The sequence below is a fragment of the Tursiops truncatus genome, chromosome 3 (assembly GCF_011762595.2).
Source record: "Tursiops truncatus isolate mTurTru1 chromosome 3, mTurTru1.mat.Y, whole genome shotgun sequence".
In the NCBI taxonomy this organism is placed as follows: domain Eukaryota; kingdom Metazoa; phylum Chordata; class Mammalia; order Artiodactyla; family Delphinidae; genus Tursiops; species Tursiops truncatus.
In genome coordinates, this window is record NC_047036.1 from 42,232,732 (window position 1) to 42,258,699 (window position 25,968).

Sequence of the window (25,968 nt, forward strand, 5' to 3'; positions counted from 1 at the left end):
GATCTATTTATAAAAAAATTAGAGACAACCAGTATAAACTGCAAACTATCGATATAATGATTTTCTTTTGTTAAGTGAACATTTTGGCTTGTGCATGAACTATTTTTATGAATTTGAATATTATCAAAATTTAGTGTCTTTTAAAAAATTCTTTTATTTTTATATAATTTTTAAAACTTACTTTCCACTTACAGTTATTACAGAATATTGGCTTTACTCCCTGTGCTGTACAATACATCCTTGAGCCTATCTTACACCCAATAGTTTGTAGCTCCCACTCCCCCACCCCTATATTCCCCCTTTCTCCCTCCCCACTGGTAACTACTAGTTTGTTCTCTATACCTATGAGTCTGCTTCTTTTTTGTTGTATTCACTAGTTTGTTGTATTTTTTAGATTCCACATATAAGTGATATCATGCAGTGTTTGCCTTTCTCTGTCTGACTTACTTCACTTAGCATAATGCCCTCCAAGTCCATCCATGTTGTTGCAAATGGCAAAATTTCATTGTTTTTAATGGCTGAGTAATATTCCATTGTATATATACCCCCACATCTTCTTTATCCATTCATCTGTTGATGGACATTTAAATTGTTTCCATGTCTTGGCAATTGTAGATAATGCTGCTGTGAAAATTGGGGTACATGTATCTTTTTGAGTTAGTGTTTTGGAGATTTTTAAGTATATACTCAGGAGCAGAATTGCTGGGTCATATGGTAGTTCTATTTTTAGTTTTTTGAGAAACCTCCATACTGTTTTCCACAGTGGCTGCAACAATTTACATTCCCACCAACAGTGCACAAGGATTCTCTTTTCTCCACATCCTCGCCAAATTTGTTATTTTTGTTCTTTTTGAAGATAGCCATTCTGAGAGGTGTGAGGTGATATCTCATTGTGGTTGTGATTTGCATTTCTCTGTTGATTAGCAATGCTGATAATCTTTTCATGTGTCTGTTGGCCATCTACATTTCCTCTTTGGCAAAATGTATATTCAATTCTTCTGCCCATTTTTTAATTGGGTTGTTTGTTTTTATGATGTTGAGTTGTATGAGCTGTTTATATATGTTGGATATTAATCCCTTATTGGTCATATCATTTCTCCAAATAATTTTAAATTCTTTAAATATCATTGTACTGCCTAGTTCTCCTTTAGGTTAAACATAGACACAAAAATATCATTAGCTAATATTATAAATTAATGATACCATAATTCTTCTAAGTGACCTTTGAGTTAATTAGAAGAATTAGGACTAGGTCCTGATCTCTCTGCCCACATTAGGGGCCAACTGAATTGAGCTTCTTTAACACATTTCATAAGTAATATTATTCAGACTCTTCACACTTATCTTCAACATCAAGTCCTTCATTGAAGGTATTCATTTCATCATTGAAGCTACCTTCTGGGTCATCTAACATCATTTTTCAAAGCACATTACTGTCACTTCCAACTTTTTGAAATATAGCTCTTGTTTGAATGTAGTATGGTTTGTGTCATTAAAAACTTAATCCTAAATCACAAGAATTATTTGCATAACATCAGGTAAATTGGTTTTTGTTTGTTTTAACTTTTTTAAAGTGATCTTTAAAAAATTTCTTTACAACAGTGGTCTCAAAAGTGGCCCTAGACCCAGGCATCAACATCACCTGGCACCTTGTTAGAAATTCACATTCTCAGGCTTTACCCAGACTCACTGAATCAGAAACTCTGGTGATGGGGCCCAGCAAGATGGGTTTTAATAAGCCCTATAGATGATTCTGATACATGCTACAATTTAAGAACCACTACTTTAGAACAACATCTAAGTGTTGCAATTATGAGGTCATTTCCTTAAAAAATAATTCAGTTAAAGTGTGTGTGCCTCTTTTTTTAAACTGATTTTGCTGCTATAGAAACTGTTTAGAAACACTCCAACCATGTTATCTAAAATAATAATTCCTGTCACATACTATCCCGAGACCCTGCTTTATTTCCTATATAACATGTTAATTATCAGACATTATATACTGTTTGTTCAGTATCTGTCTCCCCCACTAGAATGCACACTTCATGACAGCAAGGACTTCGTTTTGTTCATGACTATCTCCTGAACACCTTGAACAGTGCCTGGTCCTATTGGAAATGAAGGAATTATTGGGATAATTTCAGGCTAACATGTCTTCTTGAGCTACAATAGATCACATAGCTGAATACAGGCTAAAAGAATCATGGAGAAAACGGCTAAGATTTGGTTTAAAGTTGCTCTCACTGAGGTTTCCTACTAAATCAGCAACAAGCAGTACAAAGAATTCGCATCATGTAAGGACATAAATTAGTGGGCACAGCTCCCTTCATTGCTAGTATAAGCACTCAGTCATTGGGTGGTTAGCTTCCCAAAGAAGTGAGGAAAACACCAGGTCAAAGAAGCTCTGGTTTGTGGGCTCATTCAGCATGGGGAAGGCCATAAAACCACCTACTACCACACACAGAAGTCTTGAAAGCTCTTGTCATTTTTTAAATTCCAGGCGTAAGACAAATAGAAAAATACATATAGATAATTTAAGTTTTCTGTCATTGAAGCTAATGCATTATGAAGATACTGAGGAGTGGAGAGGAAAAGAACTTTTCACAAGCTGATTGTTTCTTGAAACAAGTTAAGGGGTTTTGTTTTTATTTTCTGTTTCTTCTGATGCTGAACTGTAGTAACTTTATATTCACACTGATGAAAAGAATTCTCGGGGCTTCCTTGGTGGCAAAGTGGTTGGGAATCCGCCTGCCAATGCAGGGAACACAGGTTTGAGCCCTGGTCCGGGAGGATCCCACATGCCGTGAAGCGACTAAGCCCGTGCGCCACGACTACTGAGCCTGTGCTCTGGAGCCCGTGAGCCACAGCTGCTGAGGCCCATTTAAGAGTCCATTTGTTAGACAAAGTACGAGGAAATGTGATCTATTTTATCACTTTCTTGTTTGTTTTCAAAATGGCCATTTAAATACAGATAACAGTTACACAGGACAAACTGGGGAAGCAGGTTCCACCAGCCTGCCCAGCTCACCTGTAACCTGATCTCTCCATTCAGATGGCATTCGGATGGCAGAACCAGCAATGTGGTGTAACAGGGTTGGACACTTGCCCATGCTGAGCCCCCAAACGCGAGAAGCAGCCCTCCTGTTGAGAACTGTGGAGGTTAGGACAAATCACGACTTGACATACTCTACTCACAAAACTTCACAACAGAGTAGAAAAAGGAAGCCCATGCAAAAGGGGATAAAGAAAAGGCAAAGAGAAGGCACCATATAACACCTAAGTTTTTCTTAGAAGATGAAGCCAAGAAATATAAAACATGAATGTGTACCCCAGTTTTATCCATGGAATTCAAATAGATAGTTTTACTTTTACCAAGGTTTCCACACTTGGTTTCTGCGCCCCAAAAACATGAACACCCTAAAATATGCACATTCTTTTTCATGTGGGATGTACCATTTTCTTAAAACAATGTGTTTCTTACTAAGTTTGCTTTTCTTGTGGTTATTCTGTCTAGACAAATAAAACTATATATAATTAATATAAACATTTATCATAAATCTTACAAAATTATGTAAATGATCATTACAAACAAACGTGTTTAGCACCTATTTTGTCAATAATCCGTCGACTCTGAGAATCTTCACTTTCCTCTGTTTTTTTGCCTGCCCTAAGACATGGGTTTAGGAATTCCTAACCCTAACCTCTCCTAATTTTTTATTCTGGCAGCTAAAATGAAAGATTCCAATAGTAACAAAATTAAGTGATCAGGGGAAGTGAGTGACGTATTGAAACGTTCACCCAGAGACCTGGCCTCTGGACCTACAATCTTTAAAAGACTAGCGAGAGCACTCGGAAGGTGCCCATGACGCTTCTTTTTGTAGAAAATTGCTTAACTTCTTAGAGCCCCCTTTTGCTTCGTATGAAAATAGGGCATTATTACAATTATAAAATACCTAAGTGGTTTTTAGGTCCCTTCCAGCTCTAAAAAGTACGTAATTCAAAGCTGCTAAAAATAAATACTTTAAAAATTGACTGTGATATATAAGCGTATGTATACACATACATATGCACGCACACACACACACACACACACACACACACACACACACGGTTTCGCTGTGAAAAGGGGAGGGACTACACAGTATTTTATACCAGAATTTTACAGTGCATCAGTATCAAAACGTTTTTGTTCCTGAAAAAAAAGTTTCAGGCTGGCGTCGGCTCTGCAAGTGGAGTTCTTCTGAGAAACCAGGTTTCAGCTACTCCCGTTTAGCCTCCAGGCGCTTCAGTTTGGATAAAGGGCAGTGTTTCGGAGGACCACATCTCAGCTCAACTGGGGACCCAGCGGAATTTGTAACCCCCGTTGGCTGTCCGGATGGTGAAGGCATTTCCCTGGGGGAAAGCGAGGGTACGGATGGTGCTGTGGCTGCGGATGGAGGTGCTGAAGGAGCCGCCCTCCTCCAGCTCACTGTGGCTCAGGTTCAGCGCGCTCCGGCTGCAGTCTGTGCGCAGCCCCCGGAAGGCGCCGTGCAGGTTCCCAGGCCTGCCGTCCGTGCTCGGGAGCTCGGGCTGCAGCCGGAGCCGCTTGGGATCGCGGCTCTGCAGCGCTTCATCGCAGCGCTCGGAAATCTCCCTCAGGATGGCGTCCACTTCCGCGCAATCCTGCCCCGCGCTGAACAACTCCTCCAGGCTCCTTTTGGAAGTCGCCTTGAGTGGGATGGGCTCAGCTGCCGCCCCGAAATCCCGGGACTGTGTGATCATCAGCTTCTACAAAAAGATGGGGAGGAGCGCCGCCCTGGGGCCAGCCGGACTCGCCTCGTGCTGGGCGCTCAAAGGAGACCTGGGCGTACTTAGAACTGCGCGACTCGGCCGACTTAGGCAACGCCTGCAAGTGACTCAGCGAGCTCCCAGCGGTCCCCTCCGTTCCCCGACCCCCGCCGGCTCCCAACACCGAGAGCTGGGTGGGAGGTGCACAGAACATTTCCGAGTTTCTGCAGTGTTCTACACGCGCGCGCCCCACTTACATCCAGCACCGAGGCCAGGTGCCGTGTCCGACTGGCGAGTTCCTTCAGTTGCACGTTCCGCTCCTTCAGTGAGGCGATCTCCTCCTGTTTCTGGGTCAACGTCACGTGCAGCTGCAGGAGGAGACCCAAACATTCAGGGATAGTCTACCGTGCTCGGTCTCGTCTGTAAACTCTGCATAAATTGAACGCAGATCCTAACGTCTAATTAGAAACTGGGGCCCCAAGGACGTTTACACTGGTGAGAATAATTTATTTATTTATTTATTTATTTATTTATTTATTTATTTATTTATTTATTTTTACAGAGCACTTAGACAAAATGTTTCTCAGTTAATCCTCAGTGTAGCGGTGAGGAGTGCTGACTTGGGCAACAGGCAGATATAGAAGTTCAACCTTCCTATAACTCAGTTTCCTTATCTGTAAAATGGGGCTGGTAAAAGTATCTAGCTCAATGGTTGTGAGTGATTAATGAGGAAAGTAAACTGGTAAGCACAATACCAGGCATATAGAAAGCCTTCAATAAGTATTGGTGGCCCTATTAAAAATCTGGTGGATGAAAAAAAAATCTGGTGGATGGGGCTTCTCTGGTGGCGCAGTGGTTGAGAGTCCTCCTGCCGATGCAGGGGACACGGGTTCGTGCCCCGGTCCAGGAAGATCCCACATGCCGCGGAGCGGCTGGGCCCGTGAGCCATGGCCGCTGAGCCTGCGCGTCCGGAGCCTGTGCTCCGCAACGGGAGACGCCACAACAGTGAGAGGTGAGAGGTCCACAACAGTGAGAGGTCCGCGTACCGCAAAAAAAAAAAAAAAAAAAAAAAAAAAAAATCTGGTGGGTAAGATTATTCCCATTTAGTGACGTTGTAAACTGAGGTAGAGCCAGTGGAGCAACAGCAGCTACGTAAACTCGTCCACTGGTTCTAATGTCCAAGGGGGCTCATTCCCGCTCCTGCAACCCCACTTCCTCCCGGAGCCCTATACCCTGCCCCCGCCCCAAGGACTCCTGGACGCCAGCCCAGTGTCCCTACTTGGTTATTCTCCACGAGTGCGTCCCCCAACGCCCTCTGGTTCTGGTCGGCCACCTCCTTCCAGTACTGCTCTGGTGGGGGCACGTCGGGAGGGCGCAGCGGCGGTGACTGCAAGGCTTGTGGGGAGAGACAGGGACCAAACGGCAGTACGTCGCAAGGAGAGAAGGGGAAGTCTCCGCCCGCCAGGGGAGGCGACATCATAGAGGATGAGTCTGATGAAGAGGAAGAGAGGGAGCTGGGTTTGCAGCCTCAGACTCGTGCCCAGCTAACTGCAGGGACAAAATATCACGCGGGTATAGGGTTTACGTGATTTTTCTTTATTAATAAAGCACCCCTCACTCTGCAATCCCTACGATCCCCAGGCTCTACCTGATATCCTGTACATACACAGCAGGCGCTCAATAAATGCCTGTTGAGATGATCTGAACTGGATTTCCACGGTGGCCAGGGTAAACTTGCCTGAAGTCACACAAATGCACTACTCTGCACACTCCTGTCACTCAGCGTCTTCCAGACCACGTCACAGCGTAGGGTTCTCTCTCCCAGAACTCACACGGGCAAACTGAGAAAGCGCTATAGATCCAGCGACTCATCTTCTCCATTAGGAAAAGGGGGGAAGAGCTAAATTTGGATGAGCCAAACACTTTGATGAGTTGCTGGCGAGTCGTTGACAGGTACAGGGTTTACCACTTTCAGGACCACGAAATCCGAACTAGTCAGATTTGAGGGGTAGAGGACACCCCCGACGTTACTGAACTGCAAAGCGATTGCACTTGCCTGCAATGAGATCATCCACGGTGTCTCTGAAATCCTGCAGATCGAAGTCCGCTGCCGTTTGCAGGGAGTGGTTCTGAAACAAACCAGAGGTACAAACTAGTTAATGTTGAGTCTGGCGGGTCTGGAACACTTCCTAGACCGACAGTTAACCTCCCGGGCTCGATGGCAGGTCTGCATGCACTCGCGCCCGCAGCGGAAACTTGTACCTGAAAATCAAAGCCCTGCCCGAGACACGGAATCCAGCAGGCTTGCACTGCCATGGTGGGGAGAGAGACGCACGAAGCGGGGACCCGGTCGGGAGGGTCCTGCCGGGCGCTGAAAATGCGCGCTGCTGCGTCGCGCGTCGCTCCTTCTGCGCGCAGCACAGCCGCCCCGCGCCCGGCCTCTGGCAGCCGGCACAGTCCGGCGCCGCCTCATTGGCCAGTCACCAGCCAACCAGGCGCGTTGCTAGTGCGCCCGCTTAGACCTTCAGCTCCGACTTACCTCCCACAGGCCAAGGAGCCACAGCTCTAAGAGCTGGGAGCATGGCGTACGAACACACCGTCCTTCCTCCCAAGACCCGCCAGCGTGCGCAGGCATCCAAAGCAGTGGCTCGAGTCCACACATCCCGCCAAGGCTCAGTCACAACTAAACCACCTCTCCCCACACAGAAAGAGAAAAGGGAGGCTAAGAGATGGGCCAGGGATGCTATGGAAAGTGCTTCTGTTCAGCACGCAGCAGGCGTGGCCCCTCTTGCTCTTCTGTTTCTCGAAAAGTTGGAGTTGACTTTTCCCGTAGGGCGTGATGCATCTCCAGCATCTTGGACTGGACACTCTCCTGGGCTCCTGCAATGTGCCTGGGTGCGTGAGACGGAAGGAGACTGCAAAAGGCTAGTGACCAGGAAACTTCTTATTCCCTTAATTCGTGGACAGAGTTGACACAGACTTTTACATCGAGTCTCTCTGTTCATTCTCACACCGATGTAGGAAGTAGGCAGGGCCCAGGAAGTGACTCCTCCCATGATGGAGAAGCTGAAGCTCAGAGAAATCGCGTTGTCGAAAGCCACCCAGCTCTGAAATAGTGAAACTGGAGCTTCTGCCCCAGAATGCTGGTGCCTATTTCAGTCCTCTTTCCTCTATACCTCATTGCCTCTAGCTTTTATTTCTCTTTTAGGACAGCCTGGCTTCCAATGAAGCCAGTTCTGGGAAGGGGAAAGAAGCCTCTCAAGGAGCATGGTGTGGGGGTGCATCCAGTGTGCCCATCAGAAATATCTATTCTACTGATTCCACTATTATCAATTTTTTTATTCCTTTGGGTTAATCATATTCTTCTCCCAAACACCCTTCTTTACTATTCAAATACTTCTGAGAAGAGGAACTTATTCTGACTCTAACTTCAAAGAATGTACAAGTATCAGTTTCCTTCAGGGAGGAGAGCTTCAACCAGGGAAACCTCTAGCACCAGTTGAGAACTGAGTCTGTAAGGGGAAGGGAGCTTAGAAAGGAAAGACTGAGGGCCCCAGACAAATCCTGAAGCACAAGTTCTTCCCTGGTTGAAGGAGTCAGAAATGAGACATTTCCCAAGGGCTCAAAGGTCTCCCTCTCAGTAGAGAAAAGCCCTTACCATGAGACTAGAGGCCAACTCTCAGGGACAGCCACCCAGGAAATGCTTCCTCCTGTGCTATCCCAGGTCTTGGCCCATTCTGGACCTCAAACACTTCTAGAGCACTTCCTCTCTCTGTCCACTTTCCCCAACAGGAAAGAGAAATATAACCAGAGTGTGCACTGGCCAGGGGGTTCCCCCACAGAATCTTCCCCTAGGGATATATCTCCTTCTGTACCAGTTCTGCCTTCCAGCGGGAAAAACCCTGGACCTCTTGCTTGGGCCATCGGGCATGAGCTCTGTCCTTGAAACTGTGAATCTTATCTTCCCAATTAGGTAAAAACCTGGCATTTCTCCAACACAAACAGCAGCCAAAAAACAAAAACAAAACAAAACCAAAAAACTTAACGCAGAGCATGATGTCAAATTTAAGTTCTGTATACATAAGCAAAAATTCAGCAAGAGCCTGCTTGGTTCTGTTGTTGTTGTTTGGTTTGGTTTGGTTTGGCTTTTTTCTTGCAAAATAAACATGTTGGAGTAAGGGCGTGATGTAGCCCTCTGGGTCCGTTGAAAGATGCTCATGTATTGCCTTTTTTCATTTGAGCATCCAAACCCTAAAAGAACAGGAGAATGGCCTTTGCAGGGCAATTCTCACTCTTACCTGTTGCCTTCACAATCTCTGCTCTCAGTTGTCACCTACCCTGAGTCTCCCTAGGCTCTATCCCAATTCTAAGAGGCACTTGGAGAGGCCCTGGGAAGCTTTGCTCCACCACCCCAACCCCAGTTCTAGGAGGTGGTCATTTCCTCTGGAGAGTTCTGTACTTGGTCTGTTCCCGTGAAACCTCATATCCCAAGCACCTGCTGCCAGGAACCTGGAACTGGCACCCGTCCTGGAGGTTGCATCTAGCTATTCATATCCATTCATATGCATCGATGGATGCATTCATATCCATCGATGAGGCAGGCTTCTGACCTCCCAGACACCAGTGCTGGGAGATGCCATCATCTGGCTGGGGAGTCTCAGCCCTGGCAAGTGGTAGAAGTGGGATGCAAGTAAGAAGATAGGTTTTGGGGGGAAATGCCTCTTTGCTCCATGGGAGTAAGTGGCAGCAGCCTTTGCAGGGGGCGAAAAGGACTTTTATAAAGTGCCCAACTGCTGAAGGGCCATCTCTGTAGAGAGCAACGTTTTCAGTCAGATTTCTTCGAGTCCTTTGTCACTCTTCCCACTTCCTCCAAATGTAAATTCTCTTCGTTTTTTCCAGTCTTGATCGAGAAGTTATTCTCCAATCTCCACACTCCTTAGACATCCAAGGAATGAAAATGGTTAATGAATGGCCGGGAAAGGCATGTTGGGAGAACAGATAGGTGCCCAGAGAGCAACTTTGCTCCCATTTACCCACCTCGTCCCTCAGTGCGCAACCACCACGTTGCTTTATCGCAGCTCCAAGGAATAGATGGGGAGGGGAATGGGAGACCCGTCTGGCAGGGGAGCCCTCCAGATGAGCTTCCCTGTCCAGAGTTGGTCACAACAGTTCTGAGAATGCGGCCACCGTTAACATACTAGGAGGGAGGAGGAAGTTCTAATCCTCGAGGCTTGGATTTCTGCAGGACATCTCCCCCCCTAGCCAGATGTGCCTGCGCTCCCCACCCAAAAGGATTCTTTGAGGAAACTCAGAGAACTGACTCCCGAATCGAAGTTTGGGTTTCGATAGGCCGCGAGTTTCCACCAGGAGAGGTACCTGTGAGGCGGCCGAATTACCACTAGGCGGCGCGTCGGACCCGAGTAACGAGGAGCAGTCAGCGAGGTCCTGCAGGTCTATGGTGGTGAGGGCTGCGTAGGGAGAACCGGAGACACGCGCCGGGCGGACCCTAAGCCTCCCCGCAAGGGCTCGCCGCTGGCATCGCCGCCAGGACTCCGAAACCCCAGGGAGAAAAGCTCTTCTGAGGCCCGCGCGCCCCACCCACCTGGCGCGGGGAACCCGAGGGGTCGCGCAGGGACCACCGGTATCACCTGGCAGCGCAGCGAGCTCGGCGTCTGGGGGATCCTCGTACACCGACACCGGGCTGCTGCCGCTGCTACCGAGAAAGAGCTTCCGCGCAGGGGCGAACTAGCCGGGCACAGAAACGGTGAGCGCGGGTCAGCCCTCACTGCCGGGAGCGTGAGGACCCTGCCCGGCTCCGTCCTGCGGCCCCACCTTCCTCTCCAGCTTCCCGGGCTTGCCGAACGGCCGGCCTCGCAGATCCAGCATCCTATTGGGGCAAATGCTGTCGAAGGCCCGGCGACCCGCCGCGGTGCCCCCGCACGCCTGCATCCTGTCTCCCCGCCCGCTTCAGGCCTGGAGCCCCGCGTCGACTGCTTGGAGGCGGCGGCCGGGCCGGGATGGCGACCCGACACCCAGCGCTCCCGAGGCTCTGAAGCCGGCCGGAAGTCGGGGAGGCGCGTGGCCGGGGTGGGGTTAAGGGGCGACTGTGAAGGTGAGGAGGGAAGGCGGGGTGGAGTAGGAGGACCGCCGCGCGGGAGGGGCGGCTCGCGCCTGAGCGCCAGTGGTGGCGCCTTCAGCCCCGGACAATCTGTGCGCGGGCGGAGGCGTTAAAACCCAACCTGGCAACGCGGCTTCCCCCGGGAGCCGCGAGCGCGGGGCCCGGGCCCGCGAGCGCTCTTTTGGCTAGCGTTGGCGCCGCGGCCTCTCGACCACGCCATAGGAGGGGAGGACAACCCCTACTGGTCCCTAACGCTGGGTACCGCCTTTCCGCGTACGGACAGCGGGAATATGGAAAAGTTAACGATTCTTATTTCATTTTCTTCCCACGCCAGCCACAAGGCACGAAACAAACTTGGAGTGTCAACTGCCAAAGTCAGACCCCGGCATTTGCCCCGCCATGTAGGATTTGCTGGGGATGTATTGTAGGAGTCCAGCAGGGACTCCCCAGAACAGCCCCAGATTACGGAAGTCCCCATACCCAAGGCTAGGGAGACCTCCTGGTTTTGACATCCACTTGGTCTGATGCCTAGAGCCCCGCTCCGTACCCCTACCCCTACCCCGCACTTTCTCAGGCAGCAGCACCTGAGCACAGCCTTTAAAAGAGAGGGTCACACATGTCCACAGTGGACAGCCCCAAATCCCCTAAAACCGGTCTCTTCCCCGGAAGCCTCAGCTACCGCTCGAGGCATTTGGTCACTCTCTGTACAACCGGCCTTGTTGACTCAGCCGGAGTCTTCGCTCCTCTTCCCAAGCCGGAAGCCTCTCCCAGGAAGGGGCATCTCTAGATCCTTGGGTGAGGGGTCTCTTTCAGGACCACTCTTATATCCATACAGTTTGAACAATCATCTGAAATTGAAATCTTTGTGACCACCCTATTGGGCACCTTAAATTGGTGCCTTACACCTCATAGGAGTAGTGAAAGATCCTCTTTTATTTGCACTTATTATCTGGATTAATAAACAAGATCCCCCTGACAGAGATGGAAAGCAATCCAATGATATAGTTAGAATAGACTTAGAGACTCTCTGAGGCATCTATAGATGCAGGAACCAGTGAGGTCAGCCAGCTAGAGTTGGTGTGGTGTCGCTGATGGTGAGGAAGAAGCTCTGGCTTTAGGGTCGGAACCCAGGATCCACCAGATAACTGAACCCCAGTTCTTTTGGAAAAACATAACACTAACTTCAGAGGAGTTGCTGTGAAGATGAGATTGTTTTTGTAATGCGACTGGTGCTTGGTGTGGATAAATTAATGTTGCTGTTTTGAAGTGCCTTTTCAGCTGCACCTGCAGCCTCCCACAGCCTCTTGCTGGCTTTGTCTCTTACTTCCTCCGGTTCCTGAGTAGCCTTAGCCACTAGTCAGTCCATTCCCCATCCCTATCCTTAATGGCTTCCCAGTCTGCAAAAGGAGTGGGGAAGCTCTTAGCTGAGTTTTGGGGAGATCTCTACACATGGCAAGATCCAAAACAGGCCCATTTTCCATCAATGAGTTCCACACTGGAGTAGAAAAATATGGGCATTGTGCATAAAAATGTACAGTAGATTGTCTGTGGCAACAGGAGCTGGAATAGCATGATTACATGATTCCTGGTCTGGATGATTCTGGAACCAAATCCCCCATATCAATCTTAGCTGAGTAAATGCTGGTGAAGACAACTCCCCCCAAAATCACTTTTGCAGAGGTACCCCATCCCCTAATAGCCAGGCTGAGAGCTCCAGATATTTTGGCACTTGGAACAGGTGATATGATTTTCCTCCTCCTTTTCACCATCACAGACCAGCTTTTCCTCAAACAGCTCGGGGATCACCACTTCCCCCTCCTTGAGCCAAGGAGGAGAAAGTTCCTGGAGAGCTTAGCATATCAACATATCAGGAGAGAAGCGTTCGTAAGGCGCTCCTGTCTCTGGAGAGTACTTGGGTGCACAAGAAGTGCAAGGAAATTTCTCTAAGTATGTTTTGAGTTTGCTTTTTATTTGTGCCATTTGTAATACATTTAGATTTATTCTAAATGCAGTAGAACATGACTGAGTTTATTCTGCCAAAACTTTATTTTTTCAACCATACAGAAAATTTGAAAAAAACAGTACAATGATCAACAGTAGCATTAACATTTTCCTGTATTTGCTTTATCTCTATTTTTTCACCAAGTTTTTTTTTCTGTGTAACTCCTCCCCCACACCCCATCATTATGCAGGCTGCCACCAGCCTTTTTTTTTTTTTTGGCTGCGTTGGGTCTTTGTTGCTGCCCGCAGGCTTTTCGCTAGTTGCCACAAGCAGGGGCTATTCTTTGTTGGTGCCCAGGCTTCTCATTGGGTAGCTTCTCTTGTTTCAGAGCACGGGCTCTAGAGCGCAGGCTCAGTAGTTGTGGCGCATGGGCTTAGTTGCTCCACAGCATGTGGGATCTTCCTGGACCAGGGCTCGAACCCGTGTCCCCTGCACTGGCAGGTGGATTCTTAACCACTGCGCCACCAGGGAAGCCCCTAGGCTTCTTGAAGACTTGCTATGTGCCAGGCAGGACCTGTGCTGAGGGGTTTGTAGAGAACATCTCATTAAATCCATACCTCAACACTACCAGGTAAATGCTACTGTTACTCTCATGTTTACAGGAAAGACTTAAGCATAGATATGTGACTTGCTTAAGGTCACACAGCAAATTGACTCCAGAGTCCAAGTGTTTAAGCACTACTTTATACTACCTCATAGCAATCTCATTTAAGCTTCATAATAGCCCCGCTATCAGCGATTGGGCTCAGAGAGGTTAATTTGCTGGAGGTTATAGATTCAGGGTCTACAGCAGATTCACAACAGTGAGAATGAAGATGATGGGACAGCTGTGGAGTCACAGAACTCCAGCAAGCCTCTGTCGCATTTCTTGACTCACTTTTCCCATCTGTAAAATGACTCCTGTGACATGACTAGAGGCAAGGACTCTACTGGCTCTCCAAATATGTTCTCCATAGTCCCTATTAAATGGAGGGCACTGAACAGATCACTTGTCCCACACCTACCTTGGGAAAAGGCGTTTTTGTTTTTTTTTTTTAGCATTTCCAGAAACCTGTAAGTGGAGGAAATTGAGCATGTGGCAAAGGGTGGAACTCTGCACTCAGATCACCTGCCTTCAAATCCTGGCTGCTCCACTATTGTTTAACCTCTCTGCGGCCCAGTGTCCTTCTCTGAAAAATGGGATAATAGACTCTGCCTCATAGAACTGCTGAAGGAATGAAATAATGAATGCTGAACACTGTGCCTGGTACATGTAAGCACTCAATGATAGCCATGATTACTATTGCACCATTGTTACCATGGGCTCACACATAGTAGGTGTAAGACAAGAGAGAACTGTTCAACATGTGATTGCAGGATAAATGGACTCAATTTGGAATGGCCATAACTGCCTGCACAGCCTTCATTTTCCCACATCTGGCAGTTGTCAGGGTAACTCTTGGCTGCCCTAGCTAGTGGGACTGCAGTCCCCAAAGCTTCTCAGCCTGGGATCTTCTGCACCAGCAGTGTGCCCCCTGGCCCCGCTAGACAACATGGACTGCTGTGGGTTCTTTTCAGTCTCACACCCCACCTCGCCCTTTGAACCTCTAGGAGTGAGCAGTCCTCAGCCTAACAAGGTCACCATTTACAGGCCAACAAGTGACCCTGACTTGCCTTGTAACTGGAACCTCGGTCTACAGGAACCTCTCCAAACCTGGTGTTCCCAAACAGAGATGCCTGGGGGGAGGGAGGAACCCTCCATGGTTACTGATCACCTCTATTCCCAGATTGCCTTCACCTTCCCTCTTTGTGGACACTCGCATTGGTAGCATTCAGACAAACCACCACAGACAGCCTGTTTATTGGGGAAAGACTCGTCTCTTCTCTCGTGCGATGTTAGCAAAATAAATAAACAATGAAACCCCACAATCGTACACTATTTACAACCTGCAGGATGACCTGGTGACCAAGTGGGAGGACTGAACCCTTCTCTGTAGGCCAATACTGCACTCTTTCAAAGCAATGGGAGAGGTCCAGCAGCCAGGCCAGGGGATCAAAGGAGACCAAGGGTCTACTTCATTTCAAGCTCGGGGACAGGCTGCACTTCTCGCAGATCTGGAGGGGCAGCATGTGAGTCAGGGACGTTCTGTTTATGGCCACCAGTAGCTGCAGCTTGCTCAGGCAGTCCTGCAGCGCCGCCTCGGGGTGCCCGCCCAGGCGCAAGTCCATCGGGCGAGGGAGCTGCAGCATACGGTCTGCCAGCGCCAGGCAACAGACGGCCAGCAGGGAGGGGGTGTAGCTGGTGAAAGCGTAGTCAGCCAGGCTCAGCTCCGCCACCCCGCGCGCCAGGGCTTGCGCTTCCAGGGCTTCGGACACCTCTGCCTGCCCGGCCTCCACGCGTGCGTGCGTGAAATGCTCCAGGAAGAAGCTGATGGTCGGCGCGCCCAGGCTGAAGTGCAGTTTGTGCAGCACGATGCACTCGAGGTTGCAGAGCTGCTGCCGGGAGAAGGCGCCGCAGCACAGGGCCAGGAGCTGCTTCACGAGCGGCGGGTGCACCTCCACCTGTAACACAGGGGCGCTCATCCCTCGCTGCGCAGCATCCAGGGCCGGAGGCCCACCCAGTCTCACACCCGGGAGAAAACCAGGACTTCCCCCATCCCTTCCAGCGAGATATTTGGGGCTTCGCCTCTCCATACTTCCACTGTAATCAAATGGGGTGTACTTCCAGCGCAACGCTGAAAACAGGTTTGAGAAATTTTGAAGTTTTTTTTTTCTTTTTCGGAGACTAGAATAGAGGGGCTAGAGAGAGCTGTTGACACGCGGCCTATTTCTTTGCGGGCTGGGTGAAAGGATTGTTCGTTTTGGGGAGAATTCTGTAGTTAAGGCTGTGGGGTATGTAAGCTTGCAAAATGAGTTCAGGGAACCCTGCACTCAGCCGTGTGCACTGAAGAGCCGCGCGGCCAGAGAGCGGCTGGGAGTCTGGCTCCCCCGCCCCCCAGACCCCGCGTGGAGGTACCTGTTTGCAAGCGATGAGCAGGGACGTGACCCCGAGCAGCTGGAAGCAGTCTGCAGCCACAGGCGTGGTGATAAGGAAGCGGTCCAGAGTGTTCACCGTCAGGCACAGCGACTCGAAGGAGAGGCCGAACCGGCGGTGCACGGGGATTAGCCAGCTGAGCAGCTTACAGCGGGATTCCGCCGTTACCTGCCGGAGGGAGGAGGGAGGCGGGCCAGTTGAGCCTAGGGCTGAGAGCGGCTGTGGAAGGGACAGGGCACGAAGACCTAGGGAGCGTCCCCGGAGGGAGGCAGGAAACAGAGGAAAAACCTAAAGGCGCTGGAAACGGAAAGAGGTGGGCAGCGCTGCTGTGGAAAGAGCACAGGCAGGGCTAGGAGCCAGGTCGCCGGGATTCGTGCCTGGCGCCGTGCCGACCGGGGATACACGTTACCTCGTGTAATACTCTCAGCAATCAGTGGGGGCAGGGAGGTCACCACTTCGCAAATGAAGAAACAAGTTTAGGACTGTGAAGTAACTTGCTGGGGTCGGTAGGAGTCTGGACTCGAACCTAGAAACTGTCTTAACTAATCTGCATTCTACCGCGTCCCTGCTAAACAGTTTGGAGACTTCGGGCAGGTCACTTAAGCCGTCCAGGCCCCGATTTTCTCCATCTGTAAAATGAGGCTGGTGGCCCGACCCTCCAAAGCCCCTTCCCGCTCGGACCGGGGGCAGAAGTCGGGCTGGCGAGGGCCGGGGCGCCGCGGAGGGCTGACAGAGCAGAAAAGGAGAGAGCCCGGGAGAGGAAGAGGAGCGGCGGTGGAGAGCTGGCTCTACCAGCGCCTCACTTGTGGCTGCCGCGCCAATGACTCCCGCGGGTGGTAGTGGCTTTCCCGCGCCTTGCGGAAGGCGTAGCAGCTCTGACCGTAGTCGCGGAAGGTCTGTAGATCAAGCTGCACCAGCTGCTGGGCAGGACCGGGTAAGGGGCTGCAGCCTCGCGCCGCGGGGCTGTCTGCACCATCCGAGCCGGAGCTGGGGGACTCGAACAGGTCGCAGACGCCAGAGTCTCCGGGTAGCGGGCACGGGTTCAGCGGCTGCAGCGGCTGCTTCCTCCGGAGGCGTGGGCGCCTGCTCTTCTTCACCGGGGCACGGAGGTTCTGGTCGTCCCGCCTCCCAGCCCGGGCGGCGGGACTCACGGGGCTGGTGGAGCAGGGGGTCACCATGATAAAGCCCGGTGGCCGTTCTACGACTCCCCGGCTGCGGTGAGGGTGGGCACGCGTGCGCGAGAGTGCGGAAGAGGCCAGGCCTGACCCGCGGCGAGCCCATAAGTACTCTGCCTGCAGGTTCCCTCAGCCACACCCCCGGCTTCTCACTGGCTGAGCCCAGAGCGGCACAAGAACCGCGTTTTCCCGGCTAAAGACCCGCTCCCGAGCGCGCTGCTGGCACACTCAGCCGCCGGGGTCTGCAAGTGGGAGGAGGAGCTACAGCGCGCAGGGCGCACTCGCGTTGAGCGGCCCGCTCCGTGTGCATCCCTTGTTACCCGGGCAACTGAGCTCGGGTTGCAGCAGGAGCTGAGCGCGCGCGGCGTGGGGTAGCGGTGGGGTGGGGCGGCAGCTAGGCCAGGTGGACGCCGTATCCAGATGAGGAGATCTAACCGCGCCCGGGAAAGAGATTCCCCTGGGGGACATCTCCTCGTCCTTGGCCAGATGGTTTTGACAACTGCGAGAACCTTCTATGCCGGCTGTAACCAGGTCGGTAATTTTGTAAAGGTCCGCTTCCGAGCTCCAGACGAAGGCTCCAGCTAGAATTCTGTCAGCACAGACGTTTTCTTCAGTGACCCATACAAACAATAATTATAATTCAGTTGCGTTTGTGATTTTCGTTTTAGGCAGGACCTGAGGAGCCAGTATCCTTCCTTCCGCCGGGCTGGGGAGCACAGCCTCCGCAGGTTCCTCGATGCTGCTGCATATCTAGGGGCCAGTCCAGCCAGCCAGCCGGTATTCGTGCTCCAAACAGAAGGCTGCCCGAGGAACCTCCAACAGCAGGTCTGCAGTCCTGTGATATTTTCTCCGCACTTTCCCCCCAAACCAAGTAAGCTGCAGCCGTTTAAGAACTTATCATTGTTGGAGGGTTGCATTTCTAGCTTTATTAAATTGCTCACCGCCTGCTATGTTCTAGGTCATTAGCTTCTGACTCCCTGCTCCGCGCGGCTCAATCTTTCTCGGTTATTCCCTGCTTCCTGTTTCCGCTGCTTCAAAGTGGAAGTTTCCTTTGAGGAAGCTTCCTTCAGAAGCCTACGGAAGTAGAGCTGGAGCGGGGGAGGTGAGAGAGACTGGACTAGACGTGGCAGCTTCCTGTTCTAGTAGAAGCGGCAGTCCTTCTCCGGCCTGAGTGAATCTCCCTCGGGCTCAGACCCCTTAGAAGAGAAGGGGCACAAGTAGCATCTAGTCAGCCTTACAGGCATCTCCCAGTGGCAGAAAGCCCACATACCCTCCAGCTGATGAATTTTGCAGAGGTGCTCGAAGAGGTGAGTTACTAGGTGCTGTTTGGCGAGCAGGTTCAGCCATTTTTCATTCCAGAAGAAAATTGACAAATATATGTAATCAAAATGTAAATCCTTGTCCCCAGAAATTTAGCGGAGTGTGGAGTGGTGTCTTCTAGAGATTCAGGTAAAAGAGAAGGGACAGATTTCGGGTTCCAGTCAGTGTTCCTCCTATTTTCCTGTAATTCTGAACAAGGTCTTTAGTCTTCAGACCTAAATAATGTCATTTATAACATGAGAGATGAGCTCAGACTTACCTGTATTTCAAAATACAGATGCCAGGCCTCCCTGTCTTCTCTCAGGCAATTGTTGGGGAACTTTTATAGGAGGAGCAATTAAATCTGTGGAGTGGAGTCAGGTATCAGACTTCTTTGAGAGGGTGTCTAGGTGAGGAGGAAGGACCTAAGAATTATGATTCTTTAAATTGGCCCAGATGGCCATGTGGTATGGTGGGAAGAGTGCACAGTCAGCTCCTCGGGTTAAAATGGTCGCTCTCTTTGATTGGTCATCTTGGGCAAGCTGCTTACCTTCTCTGAGCCTCTGTTTCCTCACCTGTTAGTTGTGGGTATTAATACTTGCCTTAAGAGTCAAGTGAAATAGGTGTGAAAACTCAAAGTCCTTTTTTGAATACAAAATAGTGGGGTCATCTTAAAACTGTCATTGGGGAGTCGATATTATCACACGAGATATTCTGAAAAGCAGTACCATCATTTTACCCACCTGTGGACAAGAGGCTAGCGGTACCTTGTTGAAAAGGCTTTGTCCTCCCAGAGAGTTTGCCTGCCGTTAGAGTTAACTCGTAATAGGGGGTGCCTGAGCTTTGGCCTGATGGCTCTATTCCTCGGTACTTGTGGAACGCCTGCCATGCCAGGTCTAAAACAGTTAGCATGGCTGCCTGGGCCCTGCCCTTGCACAGCTATCACTGTAGAGGGGGAAACAAAACCACTTGTCATACTTTTTAAATTACTGAAATGTAGTAAGGGTTATGATGGAGGATCTCCCGGGTGTGGGGTTGACAGATGACATACAGGACTCCAGTTAAATTCAAAAGTCAGATAAATAAGTGTTTAGTATCTCAAATATTGCATAGTACCTATTTATACTAAAAACTCATTCATTGTTTATCTGAAATCCAAATATTGCATGGGGCATACTTATGCTAGAAGAGTATTTATTGTTTATCTGACGTTCATATTTAACTGGACCTCCTAACCTCTGGCAGTCCTACCTGGGGCCGTAGAAGCCCATATTAGAAACAACTGGCCTGGACTGGAAAGACTTCCCAAAGCAAGTGGTGGTTAAGCAAAGATAGAAGGATGGGGGTGGAAAGAAGATAAGAGGGAGATTTGGCCGCAAGTATTTAAAATAGAGAAACAGGATGTGGGAAGGTCTGGAAGCATGATTCCTGGGACATTCTAGGGCCTATCTGATGCAGAATGGCTGGAACACAGAGTTGGGGGGAAGGGAGGAGAAGAAACAGGGGAGATAAGAGATAGTAGCTAATATATAAAACTTCTCATGTGCCAGGGATTGTGTTGTGCTTTTTATATGTATATATTATACTCACTTTATCTTCACAACTCTATGAGATGGATTCTATTATTATCCCCATTTTACAGAGAAGAAAAACTGAGGCATAGACAGGAAAAGTAATTTACCCAAGGTCATGCAGCTGGTAAATGGCAGAACTGGATTCAAATGGAGACAGCCTAGCTCTTTGCTCCATAATCACCATGCTCTACTCCTTCAATAGCAAGATCGTGCAGTTCCTTGTAGGCTACGTTAAAGGTTTAGACTTTACCTGAAGCGGCTGAAGATGCTTGACCAAGGGAGAAACACGATCTGTCTTTTGTTTTAAAAAAATTACTCTGATACGTGGAAAATGGATTGGAGGAAAAGAAACTGGAGGCCTTTAGGTACAGTATTTGTGGTTCAAGCTAAGGGCATTTTATTTTCCCTATGAAGGGTCTTTAAAATTAATTTCTGTTTTTTAATCTTTCTGGGACCAGGGCCCAATGCACCTTAAAGGCACTAGGCAAACCTAAAATACTTTAAAAATGTAAAACCTAATTAAACCCAGGCTGCTATGATGAAAGCTGCTTAGCCACGATTTGACACTGCTTATTTTCAGGTGTTGTTTATGAAATCTGCAAGTGAGTATTAATATAAGGGAACCAACCTCGTCTTTTTTTTTTTTTTCTTCCAGTTTAGCACTTTAGCTTCTGTCAAAGCCCCTACCCTCATGCTGCCCCATGTCTATGATTGGGGGACTGAAGTAGGAAGATCGCATTTCCTCACAGTACCTTGTTTCAGCAAACAAAGCAAGTGGGTTGCTACTTAGATATGGACAACTTTGTTGGTACCTCACATGATCTTTAAACTCGGTTTTGATGTCACTAAAAATACTTGCTTAAGACTCTATTTTCTGTTAATGTATTTAAGTGCCCAAATTGAGAAGTATTTAAGGTACTTAAAATCAGACAAGTTTTGCTGGTATTTGGTAAACAAAGGGCAGGAATTTTCAGCACATTTTAAAAAGCCAGACATCTTACTTACACGTCTAAATGTCCACAGGCATCCACACCTGGGGAAAAGGCCATCTCTTTGTTACCTGCCTTCCTGGTGCTTTGCCAATTACCAGTTCATTAAGGGTTCAGTACACATGCTCAAGTGCATTGCTTCTCCCTTAGAGCATACGTGTACTTTTTCTCCCAGCTCACATCCACCTGTGGCAATCTGCCTGGCACAGGTGGTAGCATGTAATAGTTAAGAGCTTTGGCTCTGGAGTCAAACTCCTTGGGTTTTAAGCCTGGGTATGCAGTGCACAAGCTCCGTAAACATGGGCAAGTTACTCAACCTTTTTATTCCTCAGTTTCCCCAGCTGTTAAACAAAAAAATAAGGTAGTAAGAGTATCCCATAAAATTGTTGTGTGGATTAGAAAAAGCATATAATGTGCCCGCATAGTACTCAATATGAGTTACGTGCTGCTATAATTATTGAGTTTTTCCAGCTGAGGTATGTGGGTTATTTTGCCATCCAGGGTGGCTAAGGATAATAATACCTGTCATCCAGTTTGTTGATATGTATAATATATGTATTACATATATATAATATCTCATATGTATCTGACTTATATGTTGATAAATGTTTATAGCTGTAAGGAGCAAGGAGGCTGCTATTCATATTACAGTTCCACTGGACTTCATTTGAGATCTGAGGTGGGTCTTTGGAGTGTTGAACTAAAGATATAGCCCTCCAAATAAGCATTACCTGGGCTAACATTTAAGAAATTTTACTTCTGTAAAGTGTATGTCTTTTTGCCACATTCAGATGCTGAATTCCAGCTATGAGAAGGAAGATGTAATATTGGGTTGGGAGGTCTCCAGCAGCAGCCTGTCCTTCCAGGGCCTGGATCAGAAAAACTAAAAGAGTAGTAAGCACAGTAGCATAATTATGCTCGAGGCCAACCCAGGCCCCAGCTCTCTTGAAATCTAGGAGACTAAGTGACTTGCTTCAGTGAGCCTTCAAAGCATTTCCTCAAACTGTGATTGTAGTCTGATACTCACTCTGCTGTTTTCCTTTTAGATGGTGGGGTTGCCCATGTAGACTCAGGGGTATCAGGAGGGAACAGCCCTTCTAGCACTGTGGATATAACATTTAGGGTGTTGACATTTACTTATGAAACAGTCAAGATGTTGTTTTACTATCAGACTTGTTTTAGGAATGTATTATATAGCTTTATTGAGCTACTACCGGTGTATAGAGAGCAGAGTCTTACCTGAAGACTGAGGTCACTCCTGGTGTTGTTTGCTTGGAGAAAAGGTGTGCCTTCCCCAAAAGAAAACACAATAAGGGGGAAATTTTTGGTAATCTGCGAGAAGGAAATGTTTCTCTCTTGTGCTTGTCCCCCCAGGTAGTGAGGTATCTAAGGAGATTTGCTCATGATGGTAGATGTTAAAGTGGCGTGCCTCCGATTTTGTGATATTCTCAGAATGGGTAATTATGACACAAAACCAAGAGACTATAAAAGAAAAGATTGATAAATTTGATTATGTAAAAGTAAAAAAAATGTTTTTACAGGGAAAGATGTATTTTCAGTCAAAACTGGAAAAATACTTGTAACTTATGTCACAGACTTGAGCCTAATTTTCTTTTTTTCATGTTTTATCTGTGTTAGCTGTTTATTTCCTTTTTTCTTAAGCCCAATTTTCTTAAGATCTAAAGAACTTCTATAAAATCAGTAAGAAAGAGTGGCAATCTAATAGAAAAATGAGCAAATATTTGAATAGATAGTCCACAGGAAAATGTGTCTCATATAAAAAGATGCTCAGATTCACTCATAATAAGAAAAAATGCAAATTAAAACTATCATGAGATATTATTTTGCACTTAATCTGATTGATGAAAGTCCAAACCTTTGATAAGAGGATATAGGGAAATAGGGCCTCAATATATTGTTGGTGAGAGTGTAAATTGGTAAAACCATTTTGGAAGACAATTTGGCAAGATTTGTAAACATTTATAAAAGGAGACTTATTGCAGTATCCTTGTTAAAAGCAAAATATTAATTGTCTTCAGTAAAGGACATCTAAAAAACAGAATATTGTGTAGCCATTAAAAAGAATGATGATGAAGCAACATGGATGCAGCTAGAGATTATCATACTAAGTGAAATAAGTCAGAAAGAGAAAGATAAATACCGTATGATATCACTTATATGTGGAATCTAAAATATGACCCAAATGAACCTATCTATGAAACAGAAACAGAATCACAGACATAGAGAACAGACTGGTGGTTGCCAAGGGGGAGGGTATTGGGGGAGGGTATTGGGGGAGGGATGGAGAATGGGAGGTTGGGGTTAGCATATATAAGCTTTTATATATAGAATGGCTAAACAACAAGGTCCTACTGTATAGCACAGAGAACTATGTTCAGTATCCTATGATAAACCATCATGGAAAAGAATTTTTTAAAAGAATATATATATATATGTATAACTGAATCACTTTGCTGTACAGCAGGAATTAACACAACATTGTAAATCAACTATACTTCAATTTAAAAGAAAGAGTGAGGAAGATGTTTATGGACTGATATAGAAGATTTTCAAAATAGAGTGTTAAATAAAACAAGGAGAGGGAGAGGGACTCTTTATACCTTTATCCAACATCTGAATTTTGAACTATGCATATGTGTTATCTGTTTTTAAATGCCATTTTTCATATGCAGATGAGCTGAAAGTTAGAAAGCAGGGCCCCTAGGAGAGGCCTGAAAAGTGGCAACAGCTCTCATGTGGACATTAGAAAAGAGTGTGTAGAATAAAACAGGGCCTGTGGACTCTGGGAGCAAAGTTGTATTGCTTCATATGTGAGACTTTTGTTTTGGAACTTGGTTTATTTCAGGGAACAGAACTGACAAACATCCCTGCCTTCAAGGAGCATATATAGGGTGGTGGTACAGGGAGAAACAAGCCATATAGGGACTGGGGCATTAAGAGTGCTGGCACGCAGGTTGCAGGATTAAATAAGTTGGTCAGATAAAGCTCACTGGGCAGTTTTGAGCAGAGACCTCTAGGGAGTGGGGGAGTTGGCCAGGTGGGCATCTGGGGGAAAAGCATCCTAGCCAGATAAAATAGCCAGTACAAAGGCCCTGAGGCACGAGCAAACCTAGCGTGAGGAGGAACAGTGAGGAGCCCAGTGTAAGGAGTTGGAGTGAGGGGATTAGCAGGTGAGGTAAAAAAGGTAATAGAGGCACATCTTGTAGGACCCTGTTATTGCCAGCATTCGCTGAGTTATTATGCTTTGATAGGCTGCACTTTTATTTGTTGTAGCATTTAATCATCACCTGAACCATATGAGCTACATACAGTTATTGTCCCCATTTTACAGATGAGAGACTCTTTAGAGAGGTTAAGGAACTTGCTTGAAGATTCACAGCTAGTAAGTGGAATACCAGGCCTTAAACCCGAGTCTGTGATTCTAGTCTGGACCTTTATCCTGATGCTGTTCTGTGTCTATTAAGTGCTGAGGGAGAACTAAGGGAAGGCTCTGAGTGCACGCTTGGGCCACTGCGTTGAAGGAGGAGAAAGCTGAGGGGATAGAGCCCCCAGAAGAAGGAGGAGCCCACATGGTTAGAGCTAGTTGCACTTTCTCATGATAAACCTTGGAGGCTCTGCAGTCTGGTTTAGCAGGCCAGCCAGAATTGTCTTGCCCAAGTATGTGCCTAGAGGTTCAAGCTGAGCTAGAATTGAGAGCTTGGGAAAGGAAGCAAGGCTTTGAGGCCAAAGGAAGTGTGAAGCCATTTGGAGTGTGATGAGCACAGACTGTGTCTAATTTCTGTGACTCAGCCACCTCTTAGGAGGTGATCGTGTAACGAAGTGACAGTTCACTTAGCTTCTCAGAGAAAGCACGGGTACTGAAAAGATGAGTTTAAATTGTCTGGAGAGGGAATTCCCTGACAGTCCAGTAGTTAGGACTCCTTGCTTTCACTGCCCAAGGCCTGGGTTCAACCCCTCATCAGGTAACTAAGATACTGCAAGCCATAGCGTGGCCAATAATTAATAAATAAATAAATACATAAGTTAATTGTCTGGAGAGTGTAAGTTCTGCTATCTAGTGGCCTTGCTAGGAGTAGGAGGTCTCAGAAAGCAGGCTGACCTGAGGAGTGAGGGAGGTTAGCGCCTTTGTTCTTTAGCCGAGACTTATGGCCTGTTCAAAAGTGCAGCTTTCTTCCCACCTTCCATTCCTGGTGCAAACAGTGTTTCACATGAAGCAGCAGATCAAAGACAATCACTAAAGGAAGCTTTTACTTTTTTATTTTATTTTTTTAAATATTTATTTATTTATTTGGCTTTACCGGGTCTTAGTTGCAGCATGTGGGATCTTTGTTGTGGCATGTGGGATCTTTAGTTGCAGCATGTGGGATCTAATTCCCTGACCAGGGATCGAACCCCAGCCCCCTGCATTGGGAGTGTGGAGTCTTAGCCACTGGACCACCAGGGAAGACCCTAAAGGAAGCTTTTTTTTTTTTTTTGCGTTACGCAGGCCTCTCACTGTTGTGGCCTCTCCCGTTGTGGAGCACAGGCTTCGGACGCACAGGCTCAGCGGCCATGGCTCACGGGCCTAGCCGCTCCGCGGCATGTGGGATCTTCCCGGCGGGGCATGAACCCATGTCCCCTGCATCGGCAGGTGGACTCTTAACGACTGCGCCACCAGGGAAGCCCCCTAAAGGAAGCTTTTAAGGAGTTGTCTTGTTACTTGAATATAACTGTACCTGAACACTGTAGTTGTCTGTCTCTGCTCCTCCACAATCATTATTTAATGAATACCTACTAAGTGCTGGGCATTGCTCTAGATCTGCAGCAGTGGTAAGACACACAAGGTCATATAGAGGGAGGAGAGGGGAGATTGAAAGTAAAACAATAAAATATAAACGATACCAGGCCATGGTAAGTTCTCTGCAGAGATTTTAAAGCGTGCTGGCCTAGAGTGTGAATGGGTGGCCACTTTAAACTGGATGGTCTGGAATGCCTCTTCGAAGAGAGTTCTCACTTCATGTGTTGCTAAAG

At 47.8% G+C, this 25,968-nt stretch overlaps 2 protein-coding genes across 2 annotated transcripts; both read right to left on the bottom strand.

Annotated features, from left to right (window-relative positions):
* Nucleotides 1-1,487: 1,487 nt before the first annotated feature.
* MCIDAS (multiciliate differentiation and DNA synthesis associated cell cycle protein) lies at nt 1,488-10,716 on the bottom strand. The gene is made up of 7 exons (XM_004329639.4): nt 10,600-10,716; nt 10,416-10,512; nt 10,144-10,235; nt 6,824-6,896; nt 6,047-6,258; nt 5,025-5,135; nt 1,488-4,767 (listed from the first exon to the last, which is right to left on the bottom strand). Exons 1-7 carry the CDS (start codon nt 10,714-10,716, stop codon nt 4,330-4,332), a joined length of 1,140 nt encoding a protein of 379 aa, XP_004329687.1. The 3' UTR covers nt 1,488-4,329.
* A 2,137-nt stretch (nt 10,717-12,853) lies between these two features.
* CCNO (cyclin O) lies at nt 12,854-17,163 on the bottom strand. Its single transcript, XM_004329638.3, has 3 exons — nt 16,704-17,163; nt 15,883-16,068; nt 12,854-15,428 (listed from the first exon to the last, which is right to left on the bottom strand). Exons 1-3 carry the CDS (start codon nt 17,076-17,078, stop codon nt 14,943-14,945), a joined length of 1,047 nt encoding a protein of 348 aa, XP_004329686.1. The 5' UTR covers nt 17,079-17,163; the 3' UTR covers nt 12,854-14,942.
* Between the last annotated feature and the right edge of the window lie 8,805 nt (nt 17,164-25,968).

What these genes read in the sequence shown, in the direction of transcription:
- MCIDAS (XM_004329639.4), bottom strand. Translation starts at nt 10,716, where the DNA reads ATGCAGGCGTGCGGGGGCACCGCGGCGGGTCGCCGGGCCTTCGACAGC. An exon ending in CCGGGAAGCTGGAGAGGAAG is followed by an intron (nt 10,513 to 10,599) that starts GTGGGGCCGCAG and finishes GTGCCCGGCTAG; the next exon opens with TTCGCCCCTGCGCGGAAGCT. An exon ending in ACCTGGCCTCGGTGCTGGAT is followed by an intron (nt 4,768 to 5,024) that starts GTAAGTGGGGCG and finishes ATCTTTTTGTAG; the next exon opens with AAGCTGATGATCACACAGTC.
- CCNO (XM_004329638.3), bottom strand. Translation starts at nt 17,078, where the DNA reads ATGGTGACCCCCTGCTCCACCAGCCCCGTGAGTCCCGCCGCCCGGGCT. An exon ending in CATTGGCGCGGCAGCCACAA is followed by an intron (nt 16,069 to 16,703) that starts GTGAGGCGCTGG and finishes TCCCTCCGGCAG; the next exon opens with GTAACGGCGGAATCCCGCTG. An exon ending in TGCTCATCGCTTGCAAACAG is followed by an intron (nt 15,429 to 15,882) that starts GTACCTCCACGC and finishes CCTGTGTTACAG; the next exon opens with GTGGAGGTGCACCCGCCGCT.